At 42.0% G+C, this 23631-nt stretch overlaps 1 protein-coding gene across 1 annotated transcript in view; it reads left to right on the plus strand.

The window, feature by feature from the left end:
• The window catches only part of grm8a (glutamate receptor, metabotropic 8a), a gene marked incomplete at both ends in the record, with an annotated part of 299416 nt that overhangs the window by 187020 nt on the left and 88765 nt on the right, over positions 1 to 23631 (plus strand). Inside the window, one exon of the mRNA XM_080753986.1 lies at positions 6626 to 6829. Coding sequence (XP_080610112.1) covers positions 6626 to 6829 — 204 coding nt within the window. The remainder of the gene's footprint in view (positions 1 to 6625; positions 6830 to 23631) is intronic.

Genomic DNA, 23631 nt, shown 5'->3' on the forward strand with positions numbered 1-23631 from the left:
CTCGTCTTGCCTTGGGGAGGTTCTCGGAGACTGTCTAAACAGCCATTTGCTCAAATTTAACACTAAATTGTAATAGTTGATATATGATGAATTATTAAGCATTATTGGTCTGATCAGATACTTCATAGTGAAAATAGCCGATCTACAAGCGCACAACGCCTCGCACCACGAGAAGTGGTGCGCTTGTAGATCTGCTATTTCCCCTGCTTTTGTGCAACACTTGGAGATACAAGGTTTCTGCTTGACAGTGACGATATGTTCAATCCAAAAGCTGCCAAGCCCACACATGCACCGTGCACGTGCACACGCACGCCTCTGCATCAACTTACTCCATCCAGACGACTTCTCTGTCCCGTGAGAGGGTTGGACTCCCTGATGCAATGACAGGAAACATGGTCACTGGCTGCATGGGACCAGTATACTGATTAAAACTCTGCTTATGGGAGATCTCTGTCTGTCTCTTTCTTTCTCTGTCTGTCTGTCTGTCTGTCTGTCTGTCTGTCTGTCTGTCTGTCTGTCTGTCTGTCTCTGTCATTATAGTTAGCAGCATACAGTATATAAGTAAAGGCTTTAGTCTGTGACTGCTGAACGCATTCTCACAGACCCTGCAGCAGTCTACGTGTATATAATTCCATATTTATAGTGTAGCTTGTACGGTGGATACAGTAATGTCAGATTGCAGACTATAACAGGCGAATATATATCACGTGTGTGTGTGTGTGTGTGTGTGTGTGTGTGTGTGTGTGTGTGTGTGTGTGTGTGTGTGTGTGTGTGTGTGTGTGTGTGTGTGTGTGTGTGTGTGTGTGTGTGTGTGTGTGTGTGTGTGTGTGTGTGTGTGTGTGTGTGTGTGTCAAGACAAGACAAGACAAGACAAGACAAGACACACTCTTCAAGATGAAAACCATTCATGTGTTTGGCAGAGTTGCCCTTTCCTGGCCTGCATGTACATTCAGAATAATAATCTGTGCATGCATGACACAGGCTCTGAGATCACAAACCCCCTGAAGCAGAGTTAAATAGATTACATTGACTTTACAAACTCCTTATAGGGAAGAACCTATATGCACAGAAATGAAAAGATCATGATACAAATACATATGAACCCTTCATTGAATGACTTGCTGACAGCTACAGGAGGACTCCCTACCCAAACTCAACACCTAAAATAATTGCCAATCCTTGAACACCAATCCTCAACCCCTGCCCCACTCCCCACCCCTTCTCTGAGATTTTTTCCAATATGTTTTGTATTATATAGTATTGTATTACATGTATTAGGAATGAATTGGCTACAATGGACCAACGTGGTAGCAGTGAGACATGTACAGATGTGCCAAAAACCTCACACGTCCTGCCATTGGCAAGACAGTCGATTTTCAGGGGATTTGCAGAACATTGAGCTTGTAGATCAGCTATTTTTGCTATTTTATTACCTTCTCTGACTTCAACGTTTAAATCTAACTATGAACGTGGATTCTGCTTTTCAATGGGAATGGAGTGGTTTATTGACATTTGCGAGTTTCTGCAAAAATACTCTCCATTCTCCATCAAAATAAAGGCAAAACAGGGAAAGAAACCTGTGGAAAAAATGCATTTGTAGGAAATTGTCAGTAAAAGAGCAGTAAATACCGAAGAGTTGAAACGGCACATCAGTAGAGCTGCTTCTCAAACCTTTTCATGTCAAGGACCCCCGTATGTAATGTTATTTGCAGCGGAAGCCCATCTTAAAACAGTTTTTGCCAGGGACCTCCATGAGTCCACGCAAGATTCAGGTCGTTAAAATGGATAATTCCAAAAAATATCTTCAAATATCTCATGTATAGGGTTAAATTGGTTAAGCTGTGAAGAAACACCTGTAGTATTTTCCATGGCATGTTTCGACAGTACTGATTCTGGAAGGTCACATGTGGGTTATGAAATATGGATGCTTTTCGATTAAATGTTAAAACGGTTTGCTAGAGCTGCTTGACCATTGAGCCCTACTGGGAATGAGATATCTGGTTTACAAAGCGTTTGAACTGCTATGATGCTGTATTAACTCACTTAGCTGGAGACTCCCTGGGGGTACACTGTGAGCCAGTCATAGAGCATCAATGAGTGTGTGTGTGTGTGTGTGTGTGTGTGTGTGTGTGTGTGTGTGTGTGTGTGTGTGTGTGTGTGTGTGTGTGTGTGTGTGTGTGTGTGTGTGTGTGTGTGTGTGTGTGTGTGTGTGTGTGTGGGGGTCAGGGGACTGACTGAGTTGAGCTCCAATCTGCTCCATTATCAGACTAACAGAATGATTAGCTGCTTGGTTAGACCACTGGCCTGCAGACAATAATGACTGTATTACTATTGGGACAACACACACACACACACACACACACACACACACACACACACACACACACACACACACACACACACACACACACACACACACACACACACACACACACACACACACACACACACACACACACAGAGATATTATGCACACATACAGTACACGTGTTACATACACACAAATAGCCTACATTGGTAGATACTCTTATTATGACACTTATTATGTCCTCTCTCTCTCTCTTTCTTTCTCTCTCTCTCTCTCTCTCTCTCTCTCTCTCTCTCTCTCTCTCTCTCCCCCTCTCTCCCTCTCTCCATCTCTCTAGTGTCCATGCTGTTTTAATCACTTCAGTTCAGTCAGGTGACAAGTGCTATGAGAATTAGATTTTTCATTGAACATGGTTTTACATTAACCCCATCACAGATTAGTGATAGTTTAATATCATTGATTAATGACTTACAATAAAAAAGCCATTGCATCTCCAGGGTAGTAGCTTCAAGGCCATGACGCTGGTGGTGGGGAAACCCACCACCTTACCTCGTATCTCCAAGTTTCAAATGTGTATGTTTATTTTTTCTTCGTAAAGTAAAGCCCTGCTTCATCATACAAGACTGTCGCACAAAACTAGTGAAAACAGCAGATCTACACACAAAACCTTGGGTTAGGGCCACAATGTGGCGCAACGCAAGCTTGTAGGTCTTGTATTTTAGCTGAATGTTTTCCCCCAGAATAGGTTTCTAAGGTTCATTCAACATGGCAGATTTTAGAGAGATAAGAGAACATGTTCCTGGTTTAATAGAAGTGCTTTTAAAGGTGTGTGTCCTCTTCCTCTCACTCACTCCCCCTCTCTTTCTCTCTGTGCTCTTTTGATCTTGCCACTGCGACCAGGCTTAAAGGCAATGGCAGCCTATGCCAGTGGTTCTCAAACGCTTTTGGCTCAGGTCACCCCTGTAAATAATGTTTTAGAATGGCACTGTTACTTTATATTCAAACCTTACATTTATGTCATATTACACTACGTATGTAAATCTTTCCTCCTAAGAGACAGTATGCCACAAGGAAAACTTACAGTAAATATAGTTTCCATTAAGCCAGAAACTCTGGCATATGTCCAGAATGATGTGATTAATGTAACGCCCAAACTACTTCGATGCAGTGGCGGAAAAACTATTCACATTTTCTACTTAAGTAAAAGTATCAATACTGCTATTGTAGAAGTACTCTGTTACAAGTAAAAGTCCAGAATTAAAAATGTACTTGAGTAAAAGTACAAAAGTATTGGCATCAAAATGTACTTAAAGTACTAAAAGTAAAAGTACAAAATGTTTGAAAATAGCTATTTTCAAATAACCAAGGCATAAAATAGGGCTAAAGTGGTTCATGTATGTTTTATCATATTATAATTTATATCAGCAAAGTAACTAGTAACTATAGTTTTCAAATAAATGTAGTGGAGTAAAAGTACAACATTTGGATCCCAGATGTAATGGAGTAAAAGTAAAAGTATTGGAATTTGGAAATACTCAAGGAAAGTATAAATGCCTCAAAACTGTACGTAAGTACAGTACTTAAGTAAAAGTACTTAGTTACTTTACACCACTGCTCCTATGAATAATCTAAATGGTAGGCATTTAGGGGCATCGCTGTGGGTTGCACCGTGGTAGACATCGCTGGTCACGTCCGCACGTGCAAGCGCTACCCGCTAATAGTGGGTATAGTGCGTCTGTAGCGCACGATATAGGTCTCAAAGTGTCTTCGTGTCCTATTATGCTCATCTTGCCTCAGGATTGATTTTATGCACACACAGTGATATGGACGGTGTTAAACTAACACTGAGGTGCAGAGAATTAGCAAACAAATCATTACAAAATGTATTAAAGTCAAGATGTAATTTTGATGCAAATCCAATAGCGAACGCCACAAGGGAGTCGATAATTTAGTTTTTGATGTAAAATCAGACTCTGTCGGTCACGTACAATAAACTTAGGTAAGACACCAGGTATGCACACAAAGGCACGCCCCGCACGGATGCACGCACACACACACACACACGCACACATGCATACACGCACACACACACACACACACACACGCACGCACACACATGCACGCATGCACACACACACATTCATCTAAACCAAACATCACACACAAACAGAGAGCGAGTGCATGCTTGCGGCCCGCCAGGCTGATATATAAACGCGTATTGGATTTCATTCTGTGGAGCCCATTAATTCCTTACAGAAGCTGATATTGACTGAAGGTTCTCGGCTCTTGTTAATTCAACTCAGACGCAGTCTGATTTAGTTTGGGCTGCCTGAAGGTTGCTGCTGCTCCTGCTGCTTTTTAGAATGAGTTGATGGGATAGAGAGAGAGAGAGAGAGAGAGAGAGAGAGAGAGAGAGAGAATGAAAAGGTAATTGAATAACAGATGTCGGTGTTGAGAAATCACTCCTTTTCCTTGCAGGTTGATGAGGTACATTAATTCAACATTGGTTTCTCAGTAATGTATCTGCAGCAAGCAAGCCTTCTTTCCTCTGCACTATAATGTTGCTAGCTTTACTGTTTAGTAGAGCTTGTGTTAACATTCCGTTTCAATTAGGGAGCTGGTGTGTGCACGCAGATTCCTTTTGCAGGTTGTTTTCAAGTTCAACTCTGGGTGAAGAAAAAGACACAACGGACCTCAATGAAATATCACAATCAATTTCTATGCAATTATAAATCAACAAGGTGTTGTTATGTAAACTGTTCATTCACATAGTAAAAGTAAAAATAGCACTACCATTAGGCTCTAAAATACAAGTAGGGCCTGTGTTCAAAATGTTACTTGAGTAAATGCTATAAACTATTAGCATCAAAATATACTTAGAGTACCAAAAGTAAAAGTACTCAAATGTTTGAAAATTGCAGATCTACAAGCTCACAACGTGTCGCGTCGTGGTTAATGTATGTTTTATAATATAACCGTTTGTACCTGCAAAGTACCTAGTAACTAAAGTTACTGTATGATGTAAAATCATAGAAGTACAATATTTGCCTCTGAGATGTAGTGTAGTAGAATTAAGAGTACTAAAAATTGGAAATACAAAACACAAACCTCGTCAAACTCGTCACGTGGCATGAGTACAATACTTGAGTAAACGTACTTTAGTTACTTTACACCATTGGAAACTGCATTTATGACAATCTCTCTCTCTCTCTCTCTCTCAGTGGCGTCAGTTCAGTAAAAGCTAAGGTATGGCAACATGACTGGTGTCTTGCACGCGCGCCTTTGCGCGCGTGCAAGACACCAGTCATGTTGCCATTCCTTAGCAACATGCATGATACATTTATTTTAACACATCGGGTGCCCAGAATTATTCGACGTTTAATTTGCTGGTACCCATGGCAACCCGCCATTTTACCTACCTTCGAAGTACTGGCGAGAAAAGTAATCCGAGTAAATGTAATCCAAGTATGTCCTGTTTATTTCGCGAAAATCTTTTCTTTCAGTCAGGACCGTTTTTTATCAATTCTAAGCCACAGTGTTTGTGTTACGGCCGGTAGAAGAGGCTGCCGTTTTGAGAAAAAAAAGAAAAAAGGAAGAGAATCCGGAGAAAACAGCATTTTTGTGCAGCCGCTAAACAGGAAGTCAACGAGACAGACAGCACGTTCGGGTGACGTAATTTCGCGCTGCATGTTGGGAAATGGAGTTTGTTTCATCACCGCGGTAGCCAAGTGCAGTAGCTACAGTACAGTATAGTTTACTGTACAACGCGTCGAACGCGTCGTGGGCACACGTAAACATCAAAGAGATTGGCGCGTGGGCACCACGTGGGCGTTTAATGTGTTAAGAAGTACATTCTATTTCCCCCCCCCATTTCTATGGTTTCTTTGGCTGGATATGGCAGCCTGGAATGGTTGTTCAAGTGCAGCTAAACTTGGCATGTTAGTAAACATGCCACAAATTAATTAACAATAATTAATTGCACCTGTGCAGCTGACCTGCGGAACCTGGGAATATACAATTTTTTCAAGATGGGGAGAATACAAGTGTGGAGAATATAATTAGCCTATAATACCTTGTTAAAGTGACCATTTTGTAAAATTTAGCATTTGTAGTTATTTTACTGTAATTTAACAACATAATAACCAGCGCAGATATACAAAGAGACATTCATGGATTTATATTTAAAAGTAACTTTTATTTTCCTCCCTGGGTATATGGCCACTGCATACCCCTGCCATACCCAATTGACGCCCCTGCTCTCTCTCTCTCTCTCTCTCTCTCTCTCTCTCTCTCTCTCTCTCACCTCCCCCCTCACAGGCCTGGAGAAGGTGGGTCGTGACTCCAGCTATGAGCAGGAGGGCAAGGTGCAGTTTGTGATGGACGCGGTGTACGCCATGGCTCACGCCTTGCACCACATGCACCGCGAGCTGTGCTACGGCTACCCGGGCATGTGTCCCCGCATGGCCAACAACATCGACGGCAAAGAGCTGCTCAGCCACATCCGAGCCGTCAGCTTCAACGGTGAGTCGGCGAGGTCCATGACCACCAGGCACGTGCACACATAGACATCAAAGGGGGCTTGAGCCCCTGCCCTTTTATCAGGCTGTAAAAAAGTGCCCTCTCCAGATGTTGGCAGCACTCCATGCTACAGTGAAAATAGCCGACCTCCAAGCTCACAACATGTCGCGCTGCGACGCGTTGTGAGCTTGGAGGTCTGCTATTTTCAATATTTTCACCCAAAAGGCCCTTTTAGATAGTTCAGCCCCTGCCTCTCTAACATTCTCTGCACGTCCCTGTCCATGACGGATATAAATGAGAGGTCCTTGGAAAAACGAAAGGACAACAATTAAGTAAAACAAACGTGGTGGCTCTGTTGTAAATGCAGCATTTTTGTGGGATTACACACTGTCATAAACTGTACGTAGACACCTGGAAACAAAAGATTTCATAGAAGTTAAAAAGCACACACCTTCATCTTCCCCTCGTCTGTTCTCCTCATCCCATCCTCTGTTTTTTTCCCCTCATCCCACCCTCTGTTTCTTCTCATATCTCATCCATTGTTTTGTTTTTCCTTCCTGCAGTGTTTTCCAGTTCCAACAACAGCAATGTGTCTTCACGTGTGCCAGACAGTACGTGGGGTTCAAATCCTATAACGAAAAGCTCACATTTCTACTAACGATCTGGCAAACGCAGCTACTCTGGACCTTCAGCTTCAGTAGCAGTTCTGTCTTTAGCCTAAAGGGTGCTACGGTCATTCAAAGCAGACCTGAATGCAGACACCGACAATAAAATAAAAGAGTTATTATTTCGATGGGAATGGGAATGATGGCGGTAGGCAGGGCAGAGAGGCAACGGCGGAGGGCTGAGTTGGACTGCGATGGATGATGGATGGCAAGGTTGAGCTGAGTGTGGCTGGCTTAGTCAGATTAGGTTGAGAGGGTTGGCAGGTGAGGTGAGCCGGCAGAGAAGCAGACAGACTTACAGGCTGGCTGGCAGGCAGACATTCAGGCATGCGGGGCGGGGCAGGCAGGCAGGCAGGCAGGCAGGCAGGCAGGCAGGCAGGCAGGCAGGCATAATAGTGAGGAATAACACATAGAATAACAATGAGAATATGCACTTGCAGAGCGGTAGAGATCGAGGGACTACCACTGTAGCAATGATCTGGAGAGGTTGGAGGACTGGACTAGACGCACTGTTTTGAGTTAATGAGTGGAGGCAGATGTGCGGGCTGAGCAGGTGTGGTAATGAGCCACATTCAGGAGGGAGCCAGGAGAGTGCCCTCCCTCCCTTGTGAACTTGTAGATTGGCTATTTTTGGCACCCGTTGTTAGCCAACGCATCTTCTGACGCATACAGTGTAAAGTCCATGCGTAAGGGGCACAGTACTATAGGAGAGGGCTGAATTGACAGCAAAGACAAAGAATTTCCACACAGGTCCTTGCGCTGATATTTGGGCTCCATTTCCTGTGTGGTCACCCCATGGTAGAGATGCGACGTTCGCGAACGAATCAAGTCTTTCGATCCGTACAAAAAAGCGATGCGCGGCTATCTAGGAAGCAAAGAAAGACACCACAGTTTGAAGCAATTTCTAAAATCAAAATGTCTATATATTGCATCCGCTTCCATGACTAATTACTGTATTATGTCCCTGTAAATAATTAAATGTTCTCTATTTTAAAATAGCCGACAAGCTCACATCTGTGCCCAGTGCCCACCCATATTGTGCCAGGCCTAGCCAGTTGGTCAATCCTGGCTACACAGCATGGGAGGAGCGAGTTCAGTGTTGCCTGCTTGTTCTTTTTAGGTGTTGCATGAATAACATTAGTCAAGGTAGCTTAATTTACACACAGATGTTTTATAAAAAGGGTATACAAAATTGTGATCTCAACTGTCAGCAGAGGAATGTTGTGGCACCTTATGGATTCATGTCTCAACGAATGCTTCTTAAAAACATATAAATGAGCCAAAAGAGCCAAATGAGCCAGTCTTTTGAACGGCTCTTTTAAGTGAGCCAGATCCATGGCTCTGGCTCACTTCAAAGAGCCATAAATTGCATCTCTACCCCATGGTAGAAATCCCTGCGTATTATAACACTGAGGTTCTTTGGGGTAAAAACATTCCGTTATGATGGTTAAGACGATCTTTCCTGCAACATCATGGCTGAGGAGATATTGGGCTTGGACCAAATAGTGCTTCATTATGTAACGGATTGGGCCAGACATGCAGTGCTTATCAACCCCGTTGAGTAGATGCATGGTGGACACACTGCTAATCCCTTTAACAGACACTGTGTGCGTGTGTGTGTGTGTGTGTGTGTGTGTGTGTGTGTGTGTGTGTGTGTGTGTGTGACAAAAGAAATCGCGATTTACGATATTATCGTGATAATCAAAATCCATAATCCAGGAGCGGAACATTTGCCAAAAAATAGCCGATCTACAAGCTCACAACGCGTCGCAAAGCGACGCGTTGTGAGCTTGTAGATCGGCTATTTTTTGGCAAAGACATTTCATAGAAAGTGAAAAAAAAAGACTGTATCAAGTACGTATATTATATGTACCTTTTACCAATAGGGGGTTTAAATAGTACCGGATATGCAGCTTGGCAAATAAAAAGGTGAATTGATCCCAGTGCATGACGGAGGACAATATCACGATAAATGAATTCTCCACAATACGATTATCGTGAGTGTTTTTTATCACGATATACGATAATATCGCATTATTGTCCCATCCCTCACGTGCACGCAAATGTGTGTGTGTGCTGCCCTTTGTCTTTTTAAACACATTATGTGCTAATACAGTGGTTCTCAAACCACTTCTCTCTCTTACATTTCAAGGACCTCCCCTTAACTCTGACAGTATACAATCGGAACCAAATGGACCTGTTACGGTCCATTTGGTTCATGCGTACAGAGTTCCATGTGTGTCAGAGTTACAGACGTGTAAGGGTCAGTTTAGCACCCCCGCAAGAGAGTCCATGGACCACACTTTGAGAACCACTAAACTGCAACCGTTTAACATCTTTTCGAGGAGTATATTTTATTTTGAGAACTTAACCACGTGAATGCATCAAATGGAAATTTTATTTTACCATTTCTCTCTTGTTCTGACTTCTACTTCTTTCTCTCTCGTTCTCTCTCTCGTTCTTTCGCTCTCTCTAGTATGTCTCTTGAGTTATCTTATCTGCATCATTTCTTTATTTACTTTTAAATAACATCACAGCCCTCATTTGAATACTGCTGTTTTCATATTTTCCTTCCACTACTCCTGATTCGCCTTCTCTTGGTCTTCTCTCCGTCTTTTCCTCTTCTTTCATGATGTGTGAACCGCATAATGTCACATGAGCTACAGAGAGAGAGAGAGAGAGAGAGAGAGAGAGAGAGAGAGAGCTTTCTCTGATTAAAAGTTTGTTTGTACGTTATGTCTGGGTGTGGATTTCTGCATCTGAATGTGTGTGTGTGTGTGTGTGTGTGTGTGTGTGTGTGTGTGTGTGTGTGTGTGTGTGTGGGTGTGGGGGTGTGCGTGCGTGCGCACACGTGCATGCTCTTGCGAGAATGTTTGTGTGAGAACAGGCGCAAGTGTGTGTGTGTACTCGTCATCACAGTCACTCGGTATTTTTTTCACATTGTCCCTCTTGCAAGACCTGCAATGCACCATCATCTGTGTGTGTGTGTGTGTGTGCGTGCGTGCGTGCGTGCGTGCGTGCGTGCGTGCGTTGTTTGTGTGTACTTTTTTGAGAGTACACATAAACTCCTCAGTCCATTTGGGTCAATTTTCTTTTTACACTCAGAGTTATGAACGAACGCTGAGGGTTTTTACTGTGTAGAAAGTGATAGTGAGACAAGGAAGCTTTTTTGGGGGACATAATGCTTAAACTCCCTGAGGCTCTCTAGTGTATTTTATTAAGGCATTGTAAAACTCCCCAGGAGAACATCAGACTCATTCTCTCCCTCGTGTTTGTCCTTCTGCTATGTGTCTGCCGTCCATCTGTCAGCCTGCTTGGTTCATTGATATATATTTTAATAGATCTGAGGGGATAACCATCCCTAAATTAACTTCAACTTGTCCGTCTGTCTCTCTCTCTCTCTCTCTCTCTCTCTCTCTCTCTCTCTCTCTCCCCCCCCCCCCCCTGTATCATTCAAGTAACTGACATTTGCGTTGGATTGATATAGATCCAAAACCTATTCCCCCCTTCCCTTCCCTTACGCACACCCGCAGAAAACGTGTGTACGGTATTTCTGTGTGTGTACATACGTGATGTCCTTGTTGTATAGACTTGAGGCCTGGATATCTTGCTTACTGTACCACAGAAATGAGTTAATGATTTTTGATCAGAAACTCTGAGGCCGTTTTTCTTCTATCTTGAGTTGGGAAGACAGTTGATACATTTGTCATATCTGTTTGGAGGTTTTGGCCTAAGGGTGGCACTAGAGGACAGCAAATCATTAGGGTTCACCTGCCTATTCGATTTTGAAAGGTCTTATGTGCAAATATTTTGTCTCAGTGTGGCGCTTGAGGAGGTCCCCGGTTCGATTCCTGAGCCCGTTGGACCTTTGTTGTGTGTCATTCGCCAACTCTTTCCCGTTTCCTGTAGAGATACAGATTATTTCAGCCTTATGGTTGGCGGATATTCTGCGTCAAAACTATTCACATCATAGTTGATGTCTCATTCGTACAGGTGTATGCCTTTATTTGTGGTGAAAGATCTTGTAATGTTGACAATATGTGTGACTGTAATCATACTTTTACTTTATTTGTTTATTTAGACGGGACAATGCATATTAATGAACACTACATGAATGCAATGTAAATAAACCGGAATTAGCAAGAATGCTAAATTTCATCCGTAGTCCCCACATGAAGACAAAACAATACATACCAACAAACAGTAACCCTGCATTAGGAGAGGGCGCCTAATAACATACATACAAATACTATTTTTCCTGAACCAAGAAAAAAAGACAACAAAACAACACATATTACTAACGTCCCTACATTAAAAAAGGATAGTTAAAAATATACGTACATGGCATGAGCTGTACTCTTAGAACTATACATGACAATAACAAGAGTATATTTAAAAAAAAAAGGGCACAGTCACAGTGTGTAATAATATTGGACCTTAATGGTGGAGCTAGCCAGTTGAAGGCAAACAAGCTTTTTTTTCTCCTCTAAAGTACAGTACAGTAGTACTGTAATCATGTTGTTTTATAGGGTAACAAGTTGTATAGTTTTGGGTGACCTCATTTTCCTCCCTACTGCGGCCCTCTCACACGGCCCAGTTGGAACTAGTGTGACTTTATTTTGGGACGTTGAATTATTGTTCTCTGCCGCAGCAAGAACATAATCTCTGCTACAGCATCTCTACCTCAGCTTTAAATGTTGAGTTATTTCCATAATATTAATCATGATGATATATAGTGTTGTGACGATATCCTTTTTATAGTGAAGATAGCCAATGTGCATTACAAACTCGCGACAATAGCATCGCGAAGCATAAAGTCGGGCTTGAGTGGTTAAAACAAGGAAAAGTCCCAAAATCCCAGACGATATTTGGCGAAAATAGTTGAACATTTGGCGACAATAGCCAATCTGCTGGCTCAGATTAAATGGCAACACATTTTGAGCTGCTTATAGGTACCCATTCAGGCCGGGAACACATTTTGCTGTTTGGGAGGGGCTTACAGTACATGTACAGTATGTGGCAACATATTTGTTTTGTAGGCTAATTTCTGATTTAGCCCTATAGGTTAGGCCTAAATGGGTTAAGCAATTGACTAAAAACTAAAATTAAGCTTTAAAGTGACCTGTGCCACAGTGTGCCAGTGTCCTTACCATTGTTGGCATCCTTTTTGGCATCTTGGCAACACATAGGCTGCCTACCGTGTGTGTGTGTGTGTGTGTGTGTGTGTGTGTGTGTGTGTGTGTGTGTGTGTGTGTGTGTGTGTGTGTGTGTGTGTGTGTGTGTGTGTGTGTGTGTGTGTGTGTGTGTGTGTGTGTGTGTGTGTGTGTGTGTGTGTGTGTGTGTGTGTGTTGTGGCCACTGGCAGCCCTGGAGGGCCTTTGGTAGTCCTGCACCCTTGAAGTAGTAGCCCACGAGCAATATTCTGAGCACGGTAGAGTAGAGCAGTGGTTCCCAAACGTTTTATCTTGAGATCCAAAAGAGAAATGTGATGTCTCCCCGGGTACTGAAAATAGCAGATTCTCTATATCTTTTTCGTCACTGTCTTTTTTGCATAAATCAGGGCTATGATGGATGGATAGACCTGCTGGGGCCAATGGAACATCTTTACATATGTGTGTTGGTTAAAATAATATTGCACCAATGGAAAGTAGTAAAAAGTGCTTTGGACAAAACCTCCTAACTCCACACTTTCTGCCAAAACAGCTTACTCCACCCGTTTGGCCAACTCTTTTTTTCATAAATCAGGGCTATTGAACACCCTTTACGTCTGTGTGTTGGTTAAAATAATATTGAACCAATGAAAAGTAGTGGGAAAAGTGTTTCGGTCAAAACGTCCTAACTCCACTTTAGCTCATTTTCCCGGAAATGAACATTTTGGAGTTAGGAGGTTTCGGCCCGACAGCAGAGATTTAGCGGCAAGTTACTTTGGAAATGTTCTGATTTTTCTTTTCTGAACATTATTATTATTGTCATTTTTATTGTAGGAAATGAAAACAAGAAAAAAGAAGACACAATTAGTTTAGGTTTAGGGTTTGTGAACACTGTTTTAGTCATGGTCACAGTAAGTCAATGGTGGCTTCTAGTCTGGATTCAGCTTTCTACCGTTGAACTACTGTAAGTGGAACAACTAACAATGAGATTAAAGGTCCGTTCATATTTGTCCAATGATGAAAGAACGTGTTCAGTGTGACTTTCTTCAGTTGAGAATAGATCACCTTCGTCAAGTGACAGTTCGTTAGTGGAAAGGGTGGTTTGAGCTGCTTTGAGTGCTTTAAGACTACTGGGGGTAGTTTGGCTGCCAGTACTCTGAGTCTGAGAGGAGCAGGCCAATTAAAAGTGCTGAGGAGGTAAACAAGACCTGTGTGTGTGTGTGTGTGTGTGTGTGTGTGTGTGTGTGTGTGTGTGTGTGTGTGTGTGTGTGTGTGTGTGTGTGTGTGTGTGTGTGTGTGTGTGTGTGTGTGTGTGTGTGTGTGTGTGTGTGTGTGTGTGTGCAGATCTCTCACGACACATTGTAAGCTTGTAGATGTGTTGTGGCCACTGGCAGCCCTCAGCAAGAGCCGTTGGCCGCCGCGTCCACGTCCATGGACGCGGCCGTGGACGCGTCCATGGACGCGGCCGCGAAAAAAACGTCCGTGGACGCGAGGCCGCGTCCACGGACGCAAACGGCCGGCCGTCCCGGCCGTGGACGAGGCCGCGGCCGTGGACGCAAACGGCCGGCCGTGGACGCAAACGGCCGGCCGTGGACGGGTCCATGGACGAGGCCGCGAAAAAAAGGCAGCGAAAAAGAAAAAAAAAGGTGGCTATTGTATGTATTTTTTGATGGAGATTTCAAATATGACCTTTTTTGCATAGGACAACTCTAACCTGCATCAATTGGTATTTTATAATTGCCAATTGTACCCCATCCATCTAAAAAACAAATTGGATGTCTATTGTATGTATTTTTTGATGGAGAATTCAAATATTAATTTCTTTTGGGGATAGGACAACTCTAACCTGCATCAATTGGTATTTTATAATTGCCAATTGTACCCTATCCATCTCAAAAACAAATTGGATGTCTATTGTATGTATTTTTTGATGGGGAATTCAAATGTTACCTTCTTTTTTAGATATGACAACTCTAACCTAAATCAATTGGTGCATCAACCTACTTACTATCTATCTATCTATCTGTCTGTCTGTCTATCTATCTATCTATCTATCTATCTATCTATCTATCTATCTATCTATCTATCTATCTATCTATCTATCTATCTATCTATACTTCACCTTTAGTCCAGAAGAGAGTTCAGCCTCAGGAACTTGCACACATGGAACTGTGTCATGACTGTGTCATGGAGCTAAAACAGAGCTATGTTAAATACTCACAATGACTCTGATGGACCAATCAGGGTGGTGGTGGGGGGAGGGATCAACAATAGACAGAAACTGGATAATGCTTTGTTAACTGTCCCACCTAAGTCCCTGCTAGTCTGAACAAACATCACCTTCCCTCTCATAACACTACTACTACTACATTTATATAAAGCTGCTCTTGCATTTGAATTCAAGTCTGACACAAGTTAAGGTTAACTTAGGTAGTATTTCATTTCGCTGGCTTTTAGGGTCTGTGTGAGTGTGTAGGCTCACAAATTATTATAATTGTCATTAAGTGACTCTGAGATCTATCCATCCATCCATCCATCCATCCATCTATTTATTTATACTTACTGTTTACATTTTCTATAAATATTTATTTCTATATAAAACTCAGTTGTGTGGAGTTATTGTGTGCCCTTTCTTGTTGCTAAAGAGTCCATTTGTTCACTAGACATTAAGTCAAGGTTACTATTTTGAGTTGAAGCTAAGTGTTTTATTGCTTTGTGGTTTAACATGATTTAAAAGGCAAATTCATTGTTATGGTTACTTTAGAAGACTGCTTTTGCATTCATGAGTTAAGAGAGCCAAGCTAATTCAAAGAGTTAGGTTAAAGGAACACAAAACATGACCTAACTCACAGCTGCCATTGGACAGACAGTTACAACATACTCTTATCTTTCACAGAACAGACAATTATCATTTATTTTATCTATTTGAGACTATGTAGCTGCTCTAGGGGAAATAGAGCATTATATCAGCCTATTCAATTGATAATGACCAATGGGTGCCAGTTTCTAAGTAGTTAAAGCATATTAACATAACAATATATGTGGCCTAGACATGGATATTGCCCAATCAACTCGTAATCTACAGAAATGTCCACCACATCACACAGTATAAAACCTAGTAGGCTTAGTGGATTACCTATGTTAAATCATGTCAGGTTAGTTTGGTTCAAGGTTCAAGTATAATAATTTATGAGCCAAAAATGTGCACAAATGTACAATCACATCTAGGCTAGAATGATAACATAAAGTCCTGACTACTCCTTGTTATTGTGGTCCTAAATACTACAATGATTAGTTTGGATGCATTGCTTCTATCATGTCCAATTAAAAATAAATACATTACATATACAGAAATCTGCCTTCTCCTGTATTGTATTAGTGACATTCATTATAAATAGTAAAATAACAGGACAGAGCAAAAAAGGCCTCTGCAAAAAAGGCCTCTGCAACTAACCTAACCTAACACACACTATGTGTTAATGTTGATCAATATAATAATGTAAAAATACAAAGTTAAGTAGACCTAAGTAAGAAATAGTAAATACATTGTAATAATACATTGAAGGGGAAATGTAGGAAAACAAATGCAACTCAGCATTGAATTTATGGCAAACATTTTGCTACTCAACCCTTTCCAAATAATATACAATTAAGAAGTGGGATGTTCCACTTAGTAAGAGAAAGAATTAATGACATATATTTTTTTTAAAAGCTAGAAGACTCACCTATTATAGTAACCATGTGAATTGCTAATAATGTTATGGGTCAGATGTGTAAAGATCTATCACATTGTATTGTTCTTTTCAGACTCAACAATAATAATGATGATGTTACTTAAATGCTGATCAATGTGTGAATCTGGCTCTTATCAGGTGTGTGTTTTCTCTCCCTGTCCTGTGCTGTCCTCAGTTAAACCAAGACAGTACTGTTGTGACCAATGTGGAAAAAGCCTTCAGCTCAATTTATTATCTCAAAGTAGACCAGAGAATTCATACCGGAGTGAAGCCATTCAGCTGTGAACAATGTGGGAAGTATTTTGCTCGTCTGGACAATTAAAAGATCATAAGCGTTCACATACTGGAGAGAAACCTTATTGTTGTGACCAGTGTGGGAAAAGATTTGTTCAAAAGGGGATTTTAAAAGAACACCAGAGAATTCACACTAGAGAGAAGCCCTATTGCTGTGACCAGTGTGGGAAAAGCTTTACTCGATTGTCTCATCTCAAAATACATGAACGAATTCACACAGGAGAGAAACCGTACAGCTGTGTCCAATGTGGGGAAAAGTTCAGTTTAACGGCTGCTCTGAAAGTACACCAGAGATTTCACACCGAAGAAAAGCCTTACTGCTGTGAACACTGTGGCAAACGTTTCACTGTAAAATCTAGCCTCGTACAACACAAGAAGATTCACACTTGAGAGAGACCTTACTGCTGTCACCAATGTGGGAAAAGGTTCACTCTGAAGACGGCTCTGAAAAGACACCTGAAAATCCACACTGGTGAGAAGCCATATACTGCTGTGTCCAGTGTGAGAAAAGGTTCAGTGATATTCATCATCTCAAAGCACACCAGAAAAATCACACTGGAAAGAAACCTTATTGCTGTGACCAGTGTGGAAAGAGCTTTCCTAGACTGGAACATATCAAAATACACCAACAAATTCACACCGGAGAGAAACCTTATATCTGTAACCAATGTGGGGAAAACTCTGTCAGGTACATGTCTACCGTTAGAGGCCACTGGCATGAGTGCCTTTTTAGCTCTGTTGGGGCTTGGTGAATGTACTCTGTTGTTGTTTTTTTAATTATTATCTTTGTAATGTATGGTCTTCTTACCCTGTGGGCCTTGAGCCTGTAATAAAGTATTGCTGTGCAGTGTGAGTGTCTGATTGCATGTGATCAGATAAAGACACAACAGAGGCCTTTTTTGCTCTGTCCTGTTATTTTACTATTTATAATGAATGTCACTAATACAATACAGGAGAAGGCAGATTTCTGTATGTATGTAATGTATTTATTTTTAATTGGACATGATAGAAGCAATGCATCCAAACTAATCATTGTAGTATTTAGGACCACAATAACAAGGAGTAGTCAGGACTTTATGTTATCATTCTAGCCTAGATGTGATTGTACATTTGTGCTGTTTACATTTTTGTCTCATAAATTATTATACTTGAATCTTGAACCAAACTAACCTGACATGATTTAACATAGGTAATCCACTAAGCCTACTAGGTTTTATACTGTGTGATGTGGTGGACATTTCTGTAGATTACGAGTTGATTGGGCAATGTCCATGTCTAGGCCACATATATTGTTATGTTAATATGCTTTAACTACTTAGAAACTGGCACCCATTGGTCATTATCAATTGAATAGGCTGATATAATGCTCTATTTCCCCTAGAGCAGCTACATAGTCTCAAATAGATCAAATAAATGATAATTGTCTGTTCTGTGAAAGATAAGAGTATGTTGTAACTGTCTGTCCAATGGCAGCTGTGAGTTAGGTCATGTTTTGTGTTCCTTTAACCTAACTCTTTGAATTAGCTTGGCTCTCTTAACTCATGAATGCAAAAGCAGTCTTCTAAAGTAACCATAACAATGAATTTGCCTTTTAAATCATGTTAAACCACAAAGCAATAAAACACTTAGCTTCAACTCAAAATAGTAACCTTGACTTAATGTCTAGTGAACAAATGGACTCTTTAGCAACAAGAAAAGGCACACAATAACTCCACACAACTGAGTTTTATATAGAAATAAATATTTATAGAAAATGTAAACAGTAAGTATAAATAAATGGATGGATGGATGGATGGATGGATGGATGGATGGATAGATCTCAGAGTCACTTAATGACAATTATAATAATTTGTGAGCCTACACACTCACACAGACCCTAAAAGCCAGCAAAATGAAATACTACCTAAGTTAACCTTAACTTGTGTCAGACTTGAATTCAAATGCAAGAGCAGCTTTATATAAATGTAGTAGTAGTAGTGTTATGAGAGGGAAGGTGATGTTTGTTCAGACTAGCAGGGACTTAGGTGGGACAGTTAACAAAGCATTATCCAGTTTCTGTCTATTGTTGATCCCTCCCCCCACCACCACCCTGATTGGTCCATCAGAGTCATTGTGAGTATTTAACATGGCTCTGTTTTAGCTCCATGACACAGTCATGACACAGTTCCATGTGTGCAAGTTCCTGAGGCTGAACTCTCTTCTGGACTAAAGGTGAAGTATAAATAAATAGATGGATAGATAGATGGATAGATGGATAGATAGATAGATAGATAGATAGATAGATAGATAGATAGATAGATAGATAGTAAGTAGGTTGATGCACCAATTGATGCAGGTCAGAGTTGTCATATCTAAAAAAGAAGGTAACATTTGAATTCCCCATCAAAAAATACATACAATAGACATCCAATTTGTTTTTGAGATGGATAGGGTACAATTGGCAATTATAAAATACCAATTGATGCAGGTTAGAGTTGTCCTATCCCAAAAAGAAGGTAATATTTGAATTCTCCATCAAAAAATACATACAATAGACATCCAATTTGTTTTTTAGATGGATAGGGTACAATTGGCAATTATAAAATACCAATTGATGCAGGTTAGAGTTGTCCTATGCAAAAAAGAAGGTCATATTTGAATTCTCCATCAAAAAATACATACAATAGACACCTTTTTTTTTCTTTTTCGCTGCCTTTTTTTCACGACCTCGTCCATGGACCCGTCCACGGCCGGCCGTTTGCGTCCACGGCCGGCCGTTTGCGTCCACGGCCGCGGCCTCGTCCACGGCCGCGTCCACGGCCGTCTGCGTCCACGGCCGCGTCCACGGTCGCGTCCACGGCCGGGACGGCCGGCCGTTTGCGTCCGTGGACGCGGCCTCGCGTCCACGGACGTTTTTTTTCGCGGCCGCGTCCATGGACGCGTCCACGGTCGCGTCCATGGACGTGGACGCGGCGGCCAGCGGCTGTCTCTCGCCCTGGAGGGCCTTTGGTAGTCCTGCACCCTTGAAGTTGTAGCCCACGAGCAATATTCTGAGCACGGTAGAGTAGAGCAGTGGTTCCCAAACGTTTTATCTTGAGATCCAAAAGAGAAATGTGATGTCTCCCCGGGTAGTGAAAATAGCAGATCTTCTATATCATTTTCGTCACTGTCTGGCCAAAACCTCCTAACTCCATTTTTGAGTTTTCTTTTCTTTTCTTTTCTTTTTTTTTTTTTTGCATAAATCAGGGCTATGATGGATGGATAGACCTGCTGGGGCCAATGGAACACCCTTTACGTCTGTGTGTTGGTTAAAATAATATTGAACCAATATAGTGAAAAGTGCTTCGGTCAAAACCTCCTAACTCCACTTGAGCTCATTTCCCCGAAAATGAACATTTTGGAGTTAGGAGGTTTCGGCCCGACAGCAGAGATTTAACGGCAAGTTATTTTGAAAATGTTTTGATTTTTCTTTTCTGAACATTATTATTATTGTCATTTTTATTGTAGGAAATGAAAACAAGAAAAAAGAAGACACAATTAGTTTAGGTTTAGGGTTTGTGAACACTGTTTTAGTCATGGTCACAGTAAGTCAATGGTGGCTTCTAGTCTGGATTCAGCTTTCTACCGTTGAACTACTGTAAGTGGAACAACTAACAATGAGATTAAAGGTCCGTTCATATTTGTCCAATGATGAAAGAACGTGTTCAGTGTGACTTTCTTCAGTTGAGAATAGATCACCTTCGTCAAGTGACAGTTCGTTAGTGGAAAGGGTGGTTTGAGCTGCTTTGAGTGCTTTAAGACTACTGGGGGTAGTTTGGCTGCCAGTACTCTGAGTCTGAGAGGAGCAGGCTAATTAAAAGTGCTGAGGAGGTAAACAAGACCTGTTTGTATGTACAGAAATGTTTTTGTGCATTATGTGTGCTTGTCCTTGTGTAAGGTTTTGTGTGTGTGTGTGTGTGTGTGTGTGTGTGTGTGTGTGTGTGTGTGGGGGGGGGGGGGGGGGGGGGGGGTTGTCAGTCATTAGGGTGTATTCATTGGCAGGTTATCTGTCCTGCAGGGGAACAGGATGGACATCGCCATAGGAACCATTCAACACTAATTAGACAGGCTGGACAAACTTTATCTGCACTCTTGGGCAGAGAGAGAGACAGACAGACCATAACACTTTAGAGAGAGGGCTGGGATGATGGAGACAGAGATAGAAGGACTGAGAGAGAGAAAGAAGCGAACTGATTGAGAGAATCTACTGCTAAACTAAATGAAGGCAACAAGGGAAAAGAGTGGATCCTGCGTGTGTGTGTGTGTGTGTGTGTGTGTGCGTGCCCGTGCCCATTAGTTTCACAACAGGAAACTAATGGATCAGCTACTTGTTTTAATGAATCACATGAATGTAAACACTGTTCGGACAGCTCAGAGAGATGGGCAGTACAATACAGAAAAGAACACAATGGAGCAGAGGTTTCCAACCTTATGTGGACCAGGGCCCACTCTCCAGATTGTTCGCGGCCCAACCACATGTAAAGTGGTTCATGGTCTGGAACTCTGAGAATGGACCCTTATGAACCCTTATGGGTCCATTTGGTACCATTTGTACACTCCCAGAGAGGGGGTTGTGGCCTAATGCTGTGCTCACATTGGCAGATACAAAGCTGCAGGCTACCATTTATTTTAAGTGGAAGCCAGTGTAAATGGTAAATGGTGCATTTATATAGCGCCTTTATCCAAGGCACTTTACGGAGATGTGTTTTACATTCACCCGTTCACACACCGATGGCAGAGGAAACCATGCAAGGCACCAACCTGCTCATCGGGAGCAATTAGGGGTTCATGGTCTTGCTCAAGGACACTTCGACTCTAACTCTGGGGGAGCCCGGGATCGAACTGGGAACCTCCCGGTTGCCAGGCAGCCACTCTACCCCTGAGCCACTGCTGCTCCGTAGCGTAATGAAGATACAAAGCTACGCCCGATGTTTGTAGCTGCTACAAACTGTACAAAGCAAGAATCCAAGTTGAGCTGCATGGCTTCAACTGGAGCAACAAAGCTATAAAACAACCAAGTCAACCATTTCCACTCATCTTCTCTCTCCAATGTGGAAAACGAATTATTTTCATCAGCCAGTTTGTCGCGATGTGAAGCATTGTGAGCTTGTAGAACTGCTATTTTTGCATGGCAAGTGACTTTCTACTTTTGACCAATACTTTTTTAATTTACTCAAGGACATTTTTAATTATTTAATTAGTATTTCTACAATGCAGTAGTGATACTTTTACTTAAGTAAAAATGTACTTTTTCCACCTCTGTATCTATCTTCTCGCTCGTCAGACGCTTGCTTGACACCCCGACAAGCCTGTGGATCAAAAACTTCCAACAAGGACACAACGACAAACACAAGCTGCTTTGCTTTGTTTCTTTTGTAGCTGCCTGTGTGAACGCAGCATAATGCAAATCAAACCGGGCATCCTTGAAATGAAAAAGGTTCAGAATCACTGGTGTAGATTTGCAGAATGTGCCAGACAGATGGGCTACAGTGGGTACAGTAGAGGGATTGAGCTGGAGAACACGAAAGACAGAAGTAATCATTTGTTATTGCATTTAAATCTATCCGCATCGCTTTGTGATCCCAGGCAGCCGTTGTGCAGATTAGATGCAAGCAACCGCAACAGGGACGTGCTGGGCCCCTGATTCAGCCCAGGAAAAATAGTTGTAGAGGCCCTCATTGCGCGTTATAGAGAGAGATCTCTCTCTATAGCGCTGCTGCTACTCAAAGATTTGCCATTTCAGATCATGACAAGTGACAAGCCAGTGGGCTAATTACATGAGTTATATTTTGTTGTTGTCGGGTTGAAACCTTGTATGTCCAAAACCGTTTGTTTTGTATTTATCATTTAAAAAATGATTTAAACTAGTGAAAACAGCCGATCTACAAGCACACAACGCCTCGCGGTGCGAGGCGTTGTGTGCTTGTAGATCGGCTGTTTTCACTACTTTTGTGCAACAGCCTTATATGATGAAGCAGCGCTTTGCTTTGCGAAAAAATGTATACATTTGAAACTTGGAGATACGAGGTTTCTGCCCGACAGCGACGATTTACTTTGTTGGCCGCCCAGCCCCCAAAATGGAACGAAGGCCGTCATTTAAAAAAAAAAAAAATCCTAATGGCCGGCCTGGACCGGCAGGGAATGAACCGGCCGTTCGGGAGTTGTCCCGCTTTTCCCAATGGCCAGCACATCCCTGAGCCGCAATGAGATACAGTCTCCTGCAGACATACACTACAAGGAACTATTTATCTATACACAGGCACGCACGCCAGTGATGCCAGGATGTTCTTTTTATCTTCACACAGGCACACATGTACACACGACCGTACTGTATGTTTTCATGTCAAGGACCCCCAAAATGATATATACGTATTTGGCCACACAGACTCCCATCAGTAAAGATTTTGTAGATCAGCTATTTTCAAATAGCTAATGTACTGAATATATAGGTTTAAACTGGTTAAACATTCACGCATACATGCACAGACGTTTACAACCAATGATGTGTAGATACACACACACACACACACACACACACACACACACACACACACACATACACACACACACACACACACACACGCACACACACACGCACACACACACGCACACACTCGGCGTGAGCCGAAAGCGGAGAAGAGATGGACTGACACGGAGATCAAGACAGAAATGGATGGATAGACCTGCTGGGGCCAATGGATTGTGAAGGGTGGGTGTTGAAGGGGAAGCATGGAGGGCGGAGGACGCAGCGAGGATTGATGGATGAGTGCATGGATGAACGGATTGAGCGATCGGAGGTAGAGAAAAGCTAGCAGGAGAGATATGGACCTGGCTGCAGGGGGTCCGCTGTGGTGGAGAAAGTAATCGCATGCTTTACTTACAGTAAGTAAAAGTACCACTACATGTAGAAATACTCTGTTACAAGTAAAAGCCCAGAATTAAAAA

This window comes from Nannobrachium achirus (genome assembly GCF_963921795.1).
Source record: "Nannobrachium achirus genome assembly, chromosome: 23".
Taxonomy (NCBI): Eukaryota; Metazoa; Chordata; class Actinopteri; order Myctophiformes; family Myctophidae; genus Nannobrachium; species Nannobrachium achirus.